General features: G+C 42.1%; 1 protein-coding gene across 5 annotated transcripts in view; it reads right to left on the bottom strand.

The window, feature by feature from the left end:
* Positions 1 to 17,381, bottom strand: part of rnf212 (ring finger protein 212) — a 96,643-nt gene that overhangs the window by 53,953 nt on the left and 25,309 nt on the right. For all 5 annotated transcript variants that reach the window (XM_039665551.2, XM_039665549.2, XM_039665555.2 and 2 more), the window contains one exon: positions 4,719 to 4,774. In XM_039665551.2, the coding sequence (XP_039521485.2) occupies positions 4,719 to 4,774 (56 nt within the window). The remainder of the gene's footprint in view (positions 1 to 4,718; positions 4,775 to 17,381) is intronic.

Raw genomic sequence — 17,381 nt, 5'->3', positions numbered from 1 at the left:
GTGCCTATCATTGAAACAGCAGAGAAGGGGGGTGCCCACCTGATGACCCCATTGAAGCTTAAAACCCCCATTCTTATCCCACTAAACCATTACCAAAGTGAGGAAATCACTCCGATGGACGCATTGTTACCACTCAGACCAAAAACCTGTCACCACTAAAGAGAGGAAACCACTTTGATGGATGCATCGTCACCACTCATACCTCAGGTCTTAAACAGGGGATTGTTTCACCTAGTCCTAAAACATAATTAATTGGACAAACATTGGGCATAGCAAGCACAACAATATGGAATGCCCTGAAAAAGAAAGAAACTACTGAAGTACAGAGTAACAGACGTCGAACAGGTCGGCCGAGGAAAACAACAGTAGCTGATGACAGAAGTATTGTTAGAGCTGTGAAGAAAACCCCCAAAACATCAGTAAGTGACATCACCAACGACCTCCACAGTGCAGGGGTGAAGGTATCACAATCCACTGTTCGAAGAAGACTCAGAGAGCAGAAATATAGAGGCCAAGATGCAAACCACTCATCAGAAGTAAGAATCGGAAGGCCAGATTGGAATTTGCAAAGAAGTACAGAGATGAGCCGCAAAAGTTCTGGAACACAATCTTGTGGACTGATAAGACCAAGATTAATCTCTACCAAAGTGATGGAAAGGCCAAAGTGTGGAGAAGCATGGTGGAGGTAATGTCATGGCTTGGGCATGCATGGCTGCTTCTGGAACAGGCTCATTGATATTTATTGATGATGTAACTGATGATGGTAGCAGCAGAATGAATTCAGAAGTGTACAGAAACATTTTGTCTGCCAATTTATGGAGAAATACATTGAAACTAATCAGGAGAAAGTTTATCATGCAGCAGGACAATGACCCAAAGCACACTGCCAACAAAACAAAGGAGTTCATCAGGGGGGAAAAGTGGAAGGTTTTAGACTGACCAAGTCAATCACCTGACCTTAACACAATACATTTCACCTCCTTAAGAGGAGACTGAAGGGAGAAACTCCCAGGAACAAACAAGAACTGAAAGAAGCTGCGGTAAAAGCCTGGCATCACAAATGAGGAATGCAACAGTTTGGTGATGTCGATGGGTCGCAGGCTTGAGGCAGTTATTGCAAGCGAGGGTTATGGCACCAAATATTAAATGTTATTTACTTTAAGATTATTTGTTCCAATACTTTTGCTCACTTGAAAAATGGGTGGGTTCAAACAAAGGGTGGTATGTTGTGAGTTGTTTAACACATCTAGATGTGAATACCAGGAAATAAAAGCTGAAATTCTGAACTATTGTCTCATACTCATCTTTTGATCTAAAACCCAAATATCTTCAGTGAACAACAAAAACAAAGAAATTTGCCTTACTGTTCCAATACTTTTGGAGTGGACTGTATGTGTGTGTGTGTGAGGGGGAAACGGAGGTGGTAGAAAACTTTGGTTTTAGTCTCCATCTATCTACAAGATGAACGTCGGTCTCTTTGAATCCATCTTCTACTTTTGTCGAAAGTTGTGTTGCTCGAGTTGTCTTCTCTGATATGGAGAATGGCGGCGAATACACAAACCTGCCAGACATAGCCAGGCGAGCGTGCCGTGAACGTGCATGACGTCACGCCCAGTCTCAAATTCGAGTCCGAATCTAATTTATTTTACTGTACAGGGTTATAGAGGCAATCACAGTGATCAGAGAAGGGCTCATTCAGGCCATCAGGCAATTGTTTAAGCATGTATGGGTTAGAAAAATGGCTATTTTTAACATGAAATGTTACATAATGCACCTTTAAGTGCCGGCCTCATTGACACGACAGCCATCGGCACTGATCCTCAACATCTCGTCTACAAACTGGCGTGATTACTTCGACTTACAAACAGATGGAAATGGACAAATACTCTCAGGGGCGGTTTCCCGGACAGAGATTAAGCCTAGTCCTAGAATAAAACGGCCCTTTAAACCTGATTAACAAAAATCTGCTTTCTATGTCATGGCTTTAAATAGTCCTAGATTTTAGTTTAATCCAGAGTTTAATAAGCCGATTTCCTGGAGGAAGACTACAGTTACTCCAGGACTAAATTGAGTCTTAAATTAAACCTACCAGGAGGCAGGTTTAACTTCAGATTAACTTTGTGTTTCAAAGAAGACACCTGCATTACTTGGATACACACACATTCAGTACATATATTAATATATCATTTAATTATGTTTTAATTGTATCGGGTTTCTTGTTAAAATGTGATTAGTTCTTGTTAAACTAACTTGAAATGGTCACTTAACTTTGACTTCACTTGATGTTTTAATTTTGAAATGTTTCAATCTAGTAACCTATACATGACATTCACTTCCCATCATGCTTTGCACAGGGCTGAAATGTAAATTTTTAAATAAAGTGATATTTTATGCAATTATTTTATTAAGATGAGAAAACAGAGAGAATATTTAATGTTCTATTATTATGTTGTTATTTAAACGTTTATGTTATGTTGGTGTTTTTGGGGGTTACCGTTTTGGTGAAGCCTTGGATCGAAGACCTGCTACAAAAATTCAAGCTGTATAATTAATAAAGCAACCCCTAGGTACTACTCTAGTTGAAAGTATTGCTTTTAGACTGTCAACACCGAACCCCACATGTGTAAAGTAATGTTTTAGTAAGTTTGTTATGTAAATCACAGGAATAAACAAGAAGAATTAATTATAGACTATGAGTTGTTTGAATAATTCATTTTAAATGAAAACCATTCTTTAAAGAACATCATTGATTCTAGTTGTACATCGTTGATTTTACATGTATTTTGTTATATACATATACACACACAAATTTCCAACATTTCTTCTCTTTTATTCCATAGCTGTGTGCAGATTATTTAGCTTGCATAAAAATAATTTTCTCTTGTTAGTTTATGTTTTTTGATTGCAATCTTTTTCTGATCCCATTGTTTTCCTTGGATTTTCTTCTCAGTTCCATGCAATTTTAAGCTTTTCTTGGTTCATTCCGTGTTTTATAGGCAACCTCTGTCATGCTAATTCAGATTAGCACAGTTGGTTTTAATTTAATCTGATTTATTTTAGTTCAGGACTCCATAGTCCAAGTGTAACTTAATCGTGTCTTAAAAAATGGCTTTTTGTAACACAGATTAAGTACTAATCTGTGTTACAAAAAGCCATTTTTTAAGACACGATTAAAGCTAGGGTATACGACTTCAAAGATTGTTCATTATTAATATCCTCGTTTAGATGCTGGTTATGTTTATATAGTACAATCCTAACAATATGAATAGAAAAAAGAACGAAAAAAATCCATTCACTCTATTGGCTGTACAGCCGCAGAAAAGTTGACCAATGTAAGCTGTGCGGCCGCACAGCTTATATTGGTCAACTGCTCTCATCCAATCACCAGCTCCACTTGAAACTCCGCCTGGCGCTCGCGTCTCCAACCCAATCGCACCCGCCCCCGCCCCCTCCGTGCGTGAGCAAACAGCTGACAGACTGTCTATGGTAGCTAGCTAGTAGCGTCAGATCAGCAATGGATAAAGCAATGGATAAAAATATAAACGACAACAGCAAGCGGCCCCTGCTTGCCTCTACTGTAAAGTTTGGACGCAAGAGAAAGTCTGTGGAGGAAAGATCAGATATTAAAAAGAAATGTGAAGAACGCCGGACTCTAAGTAGGATAAATATAGCGTCCTTCATTGACCATTGGAGAAAGCTTCAGGGAGATCTGGGGCTGAAAACGACGCTGACACGGATGACTTTTTGTTGAGCAGGTAAACATTTATTTATTCTTTTATGGTGTGACGTGTTACGTGGCTTTTTATCAGTTTGACAACTTGCTCATGCTGCCGGTCGGCATTGGAATGTTAGCCGTTTAGCATCGCCGATCGCGGTTCAAAGTAATTATATTTCTTGTTCGAGGTTTCTGTTCGAGCCGATCGGAATTTGAACAAGATGCGCTGCGTGCTGCAATAACAATTACTGAAAACCTTAGCAATACTAGTAGTATTATAATGGTGGTGGGGAGTTTAGAACATTTCATGTGTTGCTAATCTTGCGTTGACGTGAACTCAAACGTGACATACGTCAGGGATCAAGTAGCGCAGAGGGGAGGGGGGTGTGTGTGGAGGGGCGGGATGAGTTTTTTAAAACTTCCCTACCGTCTCGACCGATTTTTAACATCGTATACCATAGCTTTAACTATTCTAGATTAAGGCCTACTCCAGGCTTAATTTAAACCCTGTCCGGGAAACCGCCCCTCAATGTTTCAATCCAATTTTTTTTGTAATCACTGTTGCTTTGTTGGCCAGAGGAGAACTGGCCCCCGACTGAGCCTGGGTTCTCCCAAGGTTTTTTTCTCCATTCAGTCACCTGATTGAGTTTTGGTTCCTTGCCACTGTTGCATTGGCTTTTGGCTTGCTTAGTCAGGGATATTTAATATTCAACAATATTATTGATCTGTGTTGTATTATTTTCATGTTATCACAGTGAAGCTGCTTTGATACAATCTGTATTGTAAAAAGCAATATATAAAGGTGACTTCACTTGACATGATAAAAATATCTATATATAGAAAGCTTGAACTGTCTTTAAATGAAACACACAACATTGATAACAACTCACAAAAACCACCTGATCTATTTCATAATTACCAGGGCTAAAACATCTTAAACTGTAACAGTTTGGACAATCAAAGAAAGCAAGCTAAAGAAAGCTAAAAACATGCTAGAACTCACCTTGTCTTTGACTTGCTGAAGGTAGATCTCGGTTGGACTGAAATGCCAGTCTTGAACTGGAATTATTTCAATGACAGAGTACAATGCATTAATAAAGTACAATGTTTAAGGTGTTTTCTTCTTCAGCTCTTCTATTTCCACATCCATCATAAGTTGTCTTTTATTAGAAGGATACATGCCATGTCTACACTGCATATAAATACTATTCACTGCCTCTGACGTTTTATGTTTCTTCATTGTTTTCAGTTGTAAAATATTTTCAAATGTATTTTATTCCTGTGATGCAAAGCTGAATTTTCAGCTACCATTACTCCAGTCTTCAGTGTAACATTAATATTTTTGTTTAGATAATAATATTAGAATAATATTGTTTGGATTAATTGATGAATAGAAAGTTTGGTAACACTTAAAAGTAGGGTAGGCAATTTCAGAGAGGGTAGCAGAGTTCCCACACCTCGGTTAACTTCAAATTCAAGGACTTTCCAGGTCCAAAACCCTCAAATTCAAGGACTTGGGGACAACATAGTGTAGATCATATAAATTATAAGATATTCCAAATATCTTGAAATTTGCATTTTCCAGGTCTCAGCCTATTTTTGCAGTGTTTCACGGTGTGTTTGTGAAGCGTTGAGGTACCATCATAGTTGTTTTGTGCGCGTGTGAACGTCATGGCAACGTATAAGTACCTTACGCGGGAAACACTAAATGTAACGCGTAAATGTGAGTAACTGACGTAAATCAAGCAAGCTAATATTCAAGTGTCCCGAAGTGTTGGCGAAATAACACATTAGCGGACAGGAGGGATTTTTTTTTTCCAGAAAAGCTCTTGCACAAAATAAATTCAAGCACTTTCAAGGACCTGTATCTATTTTCAAAAACTTTCCAGGGCCTTGAATTTTGTTTTTCAAATTCACAAACTTTCAATGATTTCAAGGACCCGTGGGAACTAGGGGTGGCACGGTACATGAAAAACACCCGAACCGTTCGGTTCGCTTGTCTCGGTTCGGAGCGTGTGTGCGTCTCACGGTTCGACGCATGCACCTCGTGCCCGTATGTGACGTGTGTTTTCTTTCGCGCGACATAAGCTTGTTCGACTTGGACCGGCGCTGCACAGAGCGACCGGTGAATAACATCAAACTAGCCCGAGAGCGACGGCTCCGTCACTCACTTTTGCGGTATTTGATGTCATTACCGATCGCTCTGTGCAGCGCCGGTTCAAGTTAGTAAACAAGCCAGTAAAAGTGGAGTATGGAGCGCGGTCACGGCACGCGGAGAAATGGCAAGTGGGAGAGATGAGGGAGTTGGAGGATGCGCCAGCGTCGTATAAGTCTATGCTATAAGTCCGGTGTGTGGGAACATTTTGGATTTCATGTTATGATATTTTAATATAACGCTACAGTGGCACTTTATGTTTAGATAAGAGCTTCAGTCATACGTTTCCAAATCCTGCACTTTAATTTTAAGTGGGACTCTCTGGGAATAGAAGCATTGTTGATACTGACTTTTGTGTTGAGGTTGAACTTATTTTTCACTTTATGTTTATGGCCTTTGCTATTTCTATAGCCTAATTATAGGCAATGAGGTTTCATGTATATTGACTTATTCATAAAAGACAGTGTAGTTCCTCTTTTTTTCTTTTAAAAGATAGAATTTTTGTAAGAGCTACAAAAGTTGACAGTTGATAAATGCAAGTTTATTTCTTGTGTAAATAAGATTTGTGTGATAAAAATGCACAAGTTCTTGTAGATATAGTGTGATACACATTCTCCTTTTTTTGCCAAATAAACGAAAAGCATGTCAATGTCTTCTCTCTTGCTGTATCAAAATCTCACCTATAGCTTTCCTCTGAGATAGTCCCAAAATGTGCTTAAAGTCAAAGAGTCAAATTCAGTTTGTGCATGATTGCATGAATATCATTTTTTTTATACTGTATCCTAAAGTGTGGATAATTAAGCTATAGATCACATTCTGAAGTACATTTCTGGAGTGTTAAAGATTAAAAGAAAAAAATAACAAGAACCGTACAGAACCGAAAACCGTGACCCTAAAACCGTGATACAAACCGAACCGTCGGTTTCGTGAACCGTGCCACCCCTAGTGGGAACCCTAGGGTAGGAATAGCGACCATTAAAAGCATGAGATCCTAGGGCTGGGTGATATGGAAAAAAATATCATGGTTCATGATTTTTGTTAGAAAAATAATGGTTCACGATTTTATCACAATTCTTTTTCATGTTCGATTTAACATTTTGCAACTTGCAAGTGACTGAGCATTATAGCCTAACTAATGCCTCCATTTGAAATATAAAAAAAAACTGTGTGCCTTGAGCTAGTTCACGGAGTGCAATAGTGTTGTACATCACACGTAGGCTCACTATTGGCCGATGCTGGTCATGTGTGTGTTGCGTGTGACATATAAACTAGAAATGCCAAATTATCAAATTAAAAGAAATAAAGAAAGAACAGCCATAACCTCCATCAGAAACTAAGCAGGGAAGCTAACCAATTCACCAGTTGAGATAAACAAGATATTTCAAGATATTACTATACAAAATTAAAGCTGCAAGCAGCAATGGGCGGGCCCTCGCACCTGTAGCGCGTCGGGGTGTGAGGCGCTGCGTTGCATATTCTGCAGCTCGGCCAGTGCGGCTGTGCATTTGCTATGCTTCTTCGTTAAAGGTCACTTCCTGTTGCCAGCAGGTGGCGCTATAACTGTGGGTGAATGTCAGCATGTAGATTTGTTCAGGGCGGGACTCTTGTCAAATGTGTAACATTTCGTGCAGATCTGGGCATTTACAGCCAAGTTACTACAACTTCCTGTTTCATAGCGAATCATCAACGCCACGGACACGCCCATTGACGAAAACGCGCAGATAGCACAACTTTACATCGTCAATGCCTTTAGAAGGCACAGCAGAAATGTGAAGTCGATCCGACTAAAGCCCAAGGAGGAGTTTGTTAAAGTACGTAATGAGTAAATCATCCAAAAATGGCGGTAAAATTAGAAATGGCCGACTTCCTGTCGAGTTTAGGGGATCGCTCCAAGAGACTTTTCAGTGCGTCTGGACATGGTAGATGTGCCACAGAAATTTCGTACATGTCGGTCAAACATGCGACGGGGGCTGCTTCGTTAAAGGTCACTTCCTGTTGCCAGCAGGTGGCGCTATTACTGTGGGTGAATGTTGGCATGTAGATTTGTTCAGGGCGGGACTCTTGTCAAACGTGTTAAATTTCGTGCAGATCTGGGCATTTACAGCCAAGTTACTACAACTTCCTGTTTCATGGCGAATCATGGACGCCACGGACACACCCATCGACGAAAACGCGCAGATAGCACAACTTTACATCGTCAATGCCTTTAGAAGGTACAGCAGAAATTTGAAGTTGATCCGACTAAATCCCTAGGAGGAGTTCGTTAAAGTACGGAGTGTGTAAATCTTCCCAAATCGGTCGCCAAATTCAAAATGGCGGACTTCCTGTCGAGTTTAGGGTATGGGTTCTTGAGGCTTATTTGTGCGTCTGGTCATGGTAGATGCACCATAGAAATTTCGTACATGTCGGTCAAACAAGCGGCGGGGGCTGCTTCATTAAAGGTCACTTCCTGTTGCCAGCAGATGGCGCTATGACTGTGAGTGAATATCGGCATGTAGATTTGTTCAGGGCGGGACTCTTGTCAAATGTGTAAAATTTCGTGCAAATCTGGGCATTTACAGCCAATTTACTACAACTTCCTGTTTCATGGCGAATCATCGACGCCACGGACACACCCATCGACGAAAACGCGCAGATAGCACAACTTTACATCGTCAATGCCTTTAGAAGGTACAGCAGAAATTTGAAGTTGATCCGACTAAATCCCTAGGAGGAGTTCGTTAAAGTACGGAGTGTGTAAATCTTCCCAAATCGGTCGCCAAACTCAAAATGCCGGACTTCCTGTCGAGTTTAGGGTATGGGTTCTTGAGGCTTTTTTGTGCGTCTGGTCATGGTAGATGCACCACAGAAATTTCGTACATGTCGGTCAAACAAGCGGCGGGGGCTGCTTCATTAAAGGTCACTTCCTGTTGCCAGCAGGTGGCGCTATGACTGTGGGTGAATGTCGGCATGTAGATTTGTTCAGGGCGGGACTCTTGTCAAATGTGTAAAATTTCGTGCAGATCTGAGCATTTACAGCCAAGTTACTGCAACTTCCTGTTTTATGGCGAATCTTCGACGCCACGGACACGCCCATCGACGAAAACGTGCAGATAGCACAACTTTACATCCTCAATGCCTTTAGAAGGCACAGCAGAAATTTGAAGTCGATCCGACTAAATCCCTAGTAGTCCAGGCAAAATAGCCCATTTTGGAGCCAAAAATAGAACTAATTGTAAAAGAATTTTTTTCAGCATAGATCATTTCTATGAGGTGTCCAGAACAACATACTAAAAGTCCTAAGAAATCCTAGTTGAGGAAATATGTTTAATTCTCATCAATCCGAGATGTTTGCCAGTAAGGCCAGACAACAATACACCCCAATGGGGCTATTTTTTTCCTTTACTCCTATCAAAATAAAACTTTATACAATGAAAGTACCCATGAAAAGTAACAAATTTTGTATTACAAGTTTCTTTGAAAATGAATTGTATTATGCAAATGAGCTATACACTAATCGAATATGCCCAAAATACACCCAAATAGGCTTAATTTTTTCCTTTACTCCTACCACAATAAAACTTTACACAATGAAAGTCTACAAGAAAAGTAAAACATTTTGTATTAGAAGTTTCTTTGAAAATGAATTTGAATATGCAAATGAGCAATTTACTAATCGAATATGCCCAAAATACACCCTAATGGGCTTATTTTTTTCCCTTTACTCCTATAAAACTCACAATTAAACCTCACAGAACAATGACAGTGAAAGTATACATGAAAAGTAACCTTTTTGTTTTACAAGTTATCTTGTAAAACAAAAATGTATGTAGTTAGCAGAGCCGGACAGTATCAGAGTACATTTACTTTAGTACAGTACTTAAGTACAATTTTGAGGGATCTGTACTTTACTCGAGGATCATTTTTTGGGTAGTACTCTTGACTTTACTCAAGTACAATTGAGAGGGAAATATTGTACTATTTACTCCACTACATTTCTACCCATAACCGTGAGCACCCATTACTACTTCTAAAAAAAAAAAATGAAAATAAGAAAAATCTCGGAAACCCTCAATTTGTTGTTTCCCTCTCAAACGTGATTGGATTGTGCAAGCGCCTAGGCTGGGTTTCCCCATGCTGTCTTGCCACAGCGCGATTTTATTCACGCTGCTAGGCAGCCTGGACACCATGAACCAAATTTTCGCCTGAGCTACGGAACCAATCACAGAACGGGGAGGGAGCGGCAAGACGATGACGATGTCTATGCAACACCGCAGCAGTTTGTGTATCTCTATGGATCCATCTTGGCAGTGGATGCGAAGTTACCTTTTGATACAGTCTTTGTGTATACATACATACTGTAAAACTTAAAATAATAGCCTGGGCTCTTATTTTCCCAAATCATCGAACTGCACCGGCTTGTATTTGAGACAGGCGTCTATATGGAACCGGCCTTTATAATTTAGTGTTGAGATGTTGTTCAATGAGTCTATAATCTCTAAAAATCTCCAAATGCTCCACCTGAAACTGCGGTCTTCCAACCTTTTAGTATCGTGTCAATTGATTTGATTATGCGCGAAGGAGAGAGAGCAAGACAGCGCTCGTGTTGTTTGAAGACGTGAGAGTGCGCGCGTGTGTCCGGTGCGCTCTCTCTGCTCCTTATGTGTCCTATCAAGTGCAGCAGTTTCTATTCTACATCACTCACCGATCAAAATAGGCTTTGGCGGGAAAAAAATTTGCTTTGGCAGACGCCAAAAAGCGGACGATCTGACGGTTTTAGAAGATTAAAAACCCGAAACTAAAAAACAGACCTGGCCTCTATTTGAGACCGGCTTTTATTTACCCAAACCTGCAGTCACACTAGGCGTGTAAAAGAGACAGACTATTTGGGACTCGCTATTATTTGAAGTTTTACTTTAAATCTCCTAAATCTCTGACCCATCGTCTTTTTCCTCGTCTAATTTTCTGCCGTTCTACAAACGTCATCTGGTACCATTGACCCGATTGGCTATGAGCTACGTACAGACGCATTTGATAGACATTCGTAGCACCCAATAATATGGCTCCGGGCATTCATAAACCACCCCTCAAACACGAGAAAATGAACATGTGGTTTCTAGACAATGTTTCATTCTCAATGAGACGTGGTCTGATATCAGCAATCACCTTCAGCTTTCCGCCAAAGTCAACTCCATGGTCAGATTTAGATAAGAGACCAAACCATGGACGAAACAATGGATGGAGACGCAGCCGGCCCATCCCGGGAATATGCCGACCCATGGCCCCACCTATATTCTGAATAGTGACTGAAAAGTGACCCCGAACTCATCTCCAGTGGAACCTCAAACTCTCCCTCCAACGTCAACATCTGCAAAGTTCCAGTCTTCGGGTCTTTAAACAAATGATGGTGTGGAAAGGGGGAAGTGAACGTACGGACCCAAAAGACGGGGGGTGGCATGTTTTGGATGGGGGAGTTTTGCCAATAATGACCGATCAGCCTGCGGCACCACCAGAAATACTAGATGTAGTCCGCTGTAGTTGCAAGAACGACTGTGGCACAAAGAGAAGAACATGCAAAAAACATGGACTCCCTTGCACTGCCATTTGCAGGGAATGTCGTGGTACTAGCTGCACAAACTCACAGTTGCCTGATTTATCTGATGAATATGACCCAGAGGGGAAGAACTAAGCAAAGAACAAACCGGGAACTGATTTGGGTATGCCAGAACCAAGAGCCACAGAGAAGGGGTCGAGGATAAAATAAAATGAGAGAAAACAAAAATTAAAAAACACCCAACCCTCCCCTGAGGCTTGTGTCCCTCTGTGACCCTGAAGACTATACCGGCGGGGGTTATACCCCTGACAGGTACTACCAAGCCAGGCAGTTTTCAGGTTAGAGGCCAGTCTAAAAGCAGCATTGCCATCACCCATTGGCAGTAGGATGATTGGATGAAGATTGGGCCGATTTGTCATAAATATGAAGGGTGTTTCTGCCTATGCAAATTATGACATATTCAATAAGTGTAGAGCTCATGTGCATATTCAAATTAATTTCAAAAGAAACTTGTAATACAAAATAAGTTACTTTTCCTGTATACTTTTACTTTGTAAAGTTTTATTGTGGTAGGAATAAAGCAAAAAAATTAAGCCCATTAGGGTGTATTTTGGGCATATTCGATTAGTGTATAGCTCATTTGCATAATAAAATTCATTTTCAAAGAAACTTCTAATACAAAATGTTTTACTTTTCTTGTAGACTTTCTTTGTGTAAAGTTTTATTGTGGTAGGAGTAAGGAAAAAAATTAAGCCTATTTGGGTGTATTTTGGGCATATTCGATTAGTGTATAGCTCATTTGCATAATAAAATTCATTTTCAAAGAAACTTGTAATACAAAATTTGTTACTTTTCATGGGTACTTTCATTGTATAAAGTTTTTTTTTGATAGGAGCAGAGGAAAAAAATAGCCCCATTGGGGTGTATTGTTGTCTGGCCTTACTGGCAAACATCTCGGATTGATGAGAATTAAACATATTTCCTCAACTAGGATTTCTTAGGACTTTTAGTATGTTGTTCTGGACACCTCATAGAAATGATCAATGCTGAAAAAAATTATTTTACAATTAGTCTGTCGTAAAACGCTACTTTGCCTGGACTATAGGAGGAGTTTGTTAAAGTACGGAGTGTGTAAATCGTCCAAAAATGGCCGCCAAATTCAAAATGGCGGACTTCCTGTCGAGTTTAGGGTATGGGTTCTTGAGGCTTTTTTGTGCGTCTTGATATGATACACGTCCCCACCAAATTTCGTGCATGTAGGTTGAACGTGGACGAGGGGCTAATTATTTCCAATTTTCTAGGTGGCGCTAGCGAGCCATTTTGCCCCGCCCAACCGCGAAACCCACAAAATACGAAATTTTTCACCAGTCCTGACAAGAGTGCCAAATTTGGTGAGTTTTTGAGCATGTTGTGGCCCCGAAAATGGCGCCTACTTTGCAGAAAAAAGAAAAAAAAAAAAAAAAAATTAAAGCTGCAAGCAGCGATGGGCGGGCCCTCGCACCTGTAGCGCGTCGGGGTGTGAGGCGGCCGCGTTGCATATTCTGGAACTCAGCCGGTGCGGCTGTGAATTTGCTACGCTTCATTAAAGGTCACTTCCTGTTGCCAGCAGGTGGCGCTATGACTGTTGGTGAATGTCGGCATGTAGATTTTTTCAGGGCGGGACTCTTGTCAAATGTGTTAAATTTCGTTCAGATCTGGGCATTTACATCCAAGTTAATACAACTTTCTGTTTCATAGCGAATCATCAACGCCACGGACACGCCCATCGACGAAAATGCGTAAATAGCACAATTTTACATCATCAATGCCTTAAGAAGGCACAGCAGAAATTTGAAGTCGATCCGACTAAATCCCTAGGAGGAGTTCGTTAAAGTATGGAGTGTGTAAATGGTCCCAAATCGGTCGCCAAATTCAAAATGGCGGACTTCCTGTCGAGTTTAGGGTATGGGTTCTTGAGGCTTTTTTGTGCGTCTGGTCATGGTAGAAGTACCACAGAAATTTCGTACATGTCGGTCAAACAAGCGGCGGGGGCTGCTTCGTTAAAGGTAACTTCCTGTTGCCAGCAGGTGGCGCTATGACTGTGGGTGAATGTCGGCATGTAGATTTGTTCAGGGCGGGACTCTTGTCAAATGTGTAAAATTTCGTGCAGATCTGGGCATTTACAGCCAAGTTACTACAACTTCCTGTTTCATGGCGAATCTTCGACGCCACGGACACGCCCATCGACGAAAACGCTCAGATAGCACAACTTTACATCGTCAATGCCTTTAGAAGGCACAGCAGAAATTTTAAGTCGATCCGACTAAATCCCTAGGAGGAGTTCGTTAAAGTACGGAGTCTGTAAATCGTCCAAAAATGGCCGCCAAATTCAAAATGGCGGACCTCCTGTCGAGTTTAGGGTATGGGTTCTTGAGGCTTTTTTGTGCGTCTTGATATGATACACGTCCCCACCAAATTTCGTGCATGTAGGTTGAACGTGGACGAGGGGCTAATTTTTTCCAATTTTCTAGGTGGCGCTAGCGAGCCATTTTGCCCCGCCCATCCGCGAAACCCACAAAATACGAAATTTTTCACCAGTCCTGACATGCGTGCCAAATTTGGTGAGTTTTTAAGCATGTTGCGGTCCCGAAAATGGCACTTACTTTGCAGAAAAAAGAAAAAAAATTAAAGCTGCAAGCAGCGATGGGCGGGCCCTCGCACCTGTAGCGCGTTGGGGTGTGAGGCGGCCGCGTTGCATATTCTGCGGCTCAGCCGGTGCGGCTGTGAATTTGGTTCGCTGCTTCGTCAAGGGTCACTTCCTGTTGCCAGCAGGTGGCGCTATGACTTAGGGTGAATGCGGGCATGTAGATTTGTTCAGGGCGGGACTCTTGTCAAATGTGTCAAATTTCATTCAGATCTGGGCATTTACAGCCAAGTTACTACAACTTCCTGTTTCATGGCGAATCATCGACGCCACGGACATGCCCATCGATGAAAACGCGCAGAGAGCACAACTTTACATCGTCAATGCCTTTAGAAGGCACAGCAGAAATTTGAAGTCGATCCGACTAAATCCCTATGAGGAGTTCGTTAAAGTACGGAGTGTGTAAATCGTCCCAATTTGGTCGCCAAATTCAAAATGGCGGACTTCCTGTCGAGTTTAGGGTATGGGTTCTTGAGGTTTTTTTGTGCGTCTTGAAATGATACACGTCCCCACCAAATTTCGTGCATGTAGGTTGAACGTGGACGAGGGGCTAATTTTTTCCAATTTTCTAGGTGGCGCTAGCGAGCCATTTTGCCCCGGCCATCCGCGAAACCCACAAAATACGAAATTTTTCACCAGTCCTGACATGCGTGCCAAATTTGGTGAGTTTTTGAGCATGTTGCGACCCCGAAAATGGCGCTTACTTTGCAGAAAAAAGAAAAAAGAAAAAAAAAAGAAATTAAAGCTGCAAGCAGCGATGGGCGGGCCCTCGCACCTGTAGCGCGTCGGGGTGTGAGGCGGCTGCGTTGCATATTCTGCAGCTCAGCCAGTGCGGCTGTGCATTTGCTACGCTGCATCGTTAAAGGTCACTTCCTGTTGCCAGCAGGTGGCACTATGACTGTGGGTGAATGTCGGCATGTAGATTTGTTCAACGCGGGACTCTTGTCAAATGTGTAAAATTTCGTGCAGATCTGGGCATTTACAGCCAAGTTACTACAACTTCCTGTTTCATGGCGAATCTTCGACGCCACGGACACGCCCATCGACGAAAACGCACAGATAGCACAACTTTACATCGTCAATGCCTTTAGAAGGCACATCAGAAATGTGATGTCGATCCGACTATAGCCCTAGGAGGAGTTAGTTAAAGTACGTAATGAGTAAATCATCCAAAAATGGCGGTAAAATTAGAAATGGCCGACTTCCTGTTGAGTTTAGGGCATCGCTCCAAGAGACTTTTCTGTGCGTCTGGACATGGTAGATGTACCACAGAAATTTCGTACATGTCGGTCAAACATGCGACGGGGGCTGCTTCGTTAAATGTCACTTCCTCTTGCCACTAGGTGGCGCTATGAATGTGGGTGAATGTCGGCATGTAGATTTGTTCAGGACGGGACTCTTGTCAAATGTGTAAAATTTCGTGTAGATCTGGGCATTTACAGCCAAGTTACTACAACTTCCTGTTTCATGGCGAATCATCGACGCCACGGACACGCCCATCGACGAAAACACGCAGATAGCACAACTTTACATCATCAATGCCTTTAGAAGGTACAACAGAAATTTGAAGTTGATCCGACTAAATCCCTAGGAGGAGTTCGTTAAAGTACGGAGTGTGTAAATCGTCCCAAATCGGTCGCCGAATTCAAAATGGCGGACTTCCTGTCGAGTTTAGGGTATGGGTTCTTGAGGCTTTTTTGTGCGTCTGGTCATGGTAGATGTACCACAGAAATTTCGTACATGTCGGTCAAACAAGCGGCGGGGGCTGCTTCGTTAAAGGTCACTTCCTGTTGCCAGCAGGTGGCGCTATGACTGTGGGTGAATGTCGGCATGTAGATTTGTTCAGGGCGGGACTCTTGTCAAATGTGTCAAATTTCGTGCAGATCTGGGCATTTACAGCCAAGTTACTACAACTTCCTGTTTCATGGCGAATCTTCGACGCCACGGACACGCCCATCGACGAAAACGCGCAGATAGCACAACTTTACATCGTCAATGCCTTTAGAAGGCACAGCAGAAATTTTAAGTCGATCCGACTAAATCCCTAGGAGGAGTTCGTTAAAGTACGGAGTCTGTAAATCGTCCAAAAATGGCCGCCAAATTCAAAATGGCAGACCTCCTGTCGAGTTTAGGGTATGGGTTCTTGAGGCTTTTTTGTGCGTCTTGATATGATACACGTCCCTACCAAATTTCGTGCATGTAGGTTGAACGTGGACGAGGGGCTAATTTTTTCCAATTTTCTAGGTGGCGCTAGCGTGCCATTTTGCCCCGCCCATCTGCGAAACCCACAAAATACGAAATTTTTCACCAGTCCTGACATGCGTGCCAAATTTGGTGAGTTTTTGAGCATGTTGCGGCCCCGAAAATGGCACTTACTTTGCAGAAAAAAAAAAAAAAAAAAAAAAAAAAATTAAAGCTGCAAGCAGCGATGGGCGGGCCCTCGCACCTGTAGCACGTCGGGGTCTGAGGCGGCCGCGTTTCATTTTCTGCAGCTCAGCCAGTGCGGCTGTGCATTTGCCACACTGCTTCGTTAAAGGCCACTTCCTGTTGCCAGCAGGTGGCGCTATGACTGGGAGAATGTCAGCATGTAGATTTGTTCAGGGCGGGACTCTTGTCAAATGTGTTAAATTTCGTGCAGATCTGGGCATTTACAGCCAAGTTACTACAACTTCCTGTTTCATGCCGAATCATCGACGCCACGGACACGCCCATCGACGAAAACGCGCAGATAGCACAACTTTACATCGTCAATGCCTTTAGAAGGCACAGCAGAAATTTTAAGTCGATCCGACTAAATCCCTAGGAGGAGTTCGTTAAAGTACGGAGTCTGTAAATCGTCCAAAAATGGGCGCCAAATTCAAAATGGCGGACCTCCTGTCGAGTTTAGGGTATGGGTTCTTGAGGCTTTTTTGTGCGTCTTGATATGATACACGTCCCCACCAAATTTCGTGCATGTAGGTTGAACGTGGACGAGGGGCTAATTTTTTCCAATTTTCTAGGTGGCGCTAGCGTGCCATTTTGCCCCGCCCATCTGCGAAACCCACAAAATAAGAAATTTTTCACCAGTCCTGACATGCGTGCCAAATTTGGTGAGTTTTTGAGCATGTTGCGGCCCCGAAAATGGCACTTACTTTGCAGAAAAAAAAAAAAAAAAAAGAAAAAAAATAATAATAATCCTAACAGTTTCAATAGGGTCCTCGCACTGTTAGTGCTCGGGCCCTAATAATACTAACAGTTTCAATAGGGTCCTCGCACTGTTAGTGCTCGGGCCCTAATTAAAGCTGCAAGCAGCGAT

This window comes from Pimephales promelas, chromosome 9, assembly GCF_988280905.1.
Source record: "Pimephales promelas chromosome 9, fPimPro1.hap1.1, whole genome shotgun sequence".
Lineage (NCBI taxonomy): Eukaryota > Metazoa > Chordata > Actinopteri > Cypriniformes > Leuciscidae > Pimephales > Pimephales promelas.
The sequence above is the reverse complement of the archived record's forward strand: the minus strand, read 5'-3'. Positions and strand labels throughout refer to the sequence as shown.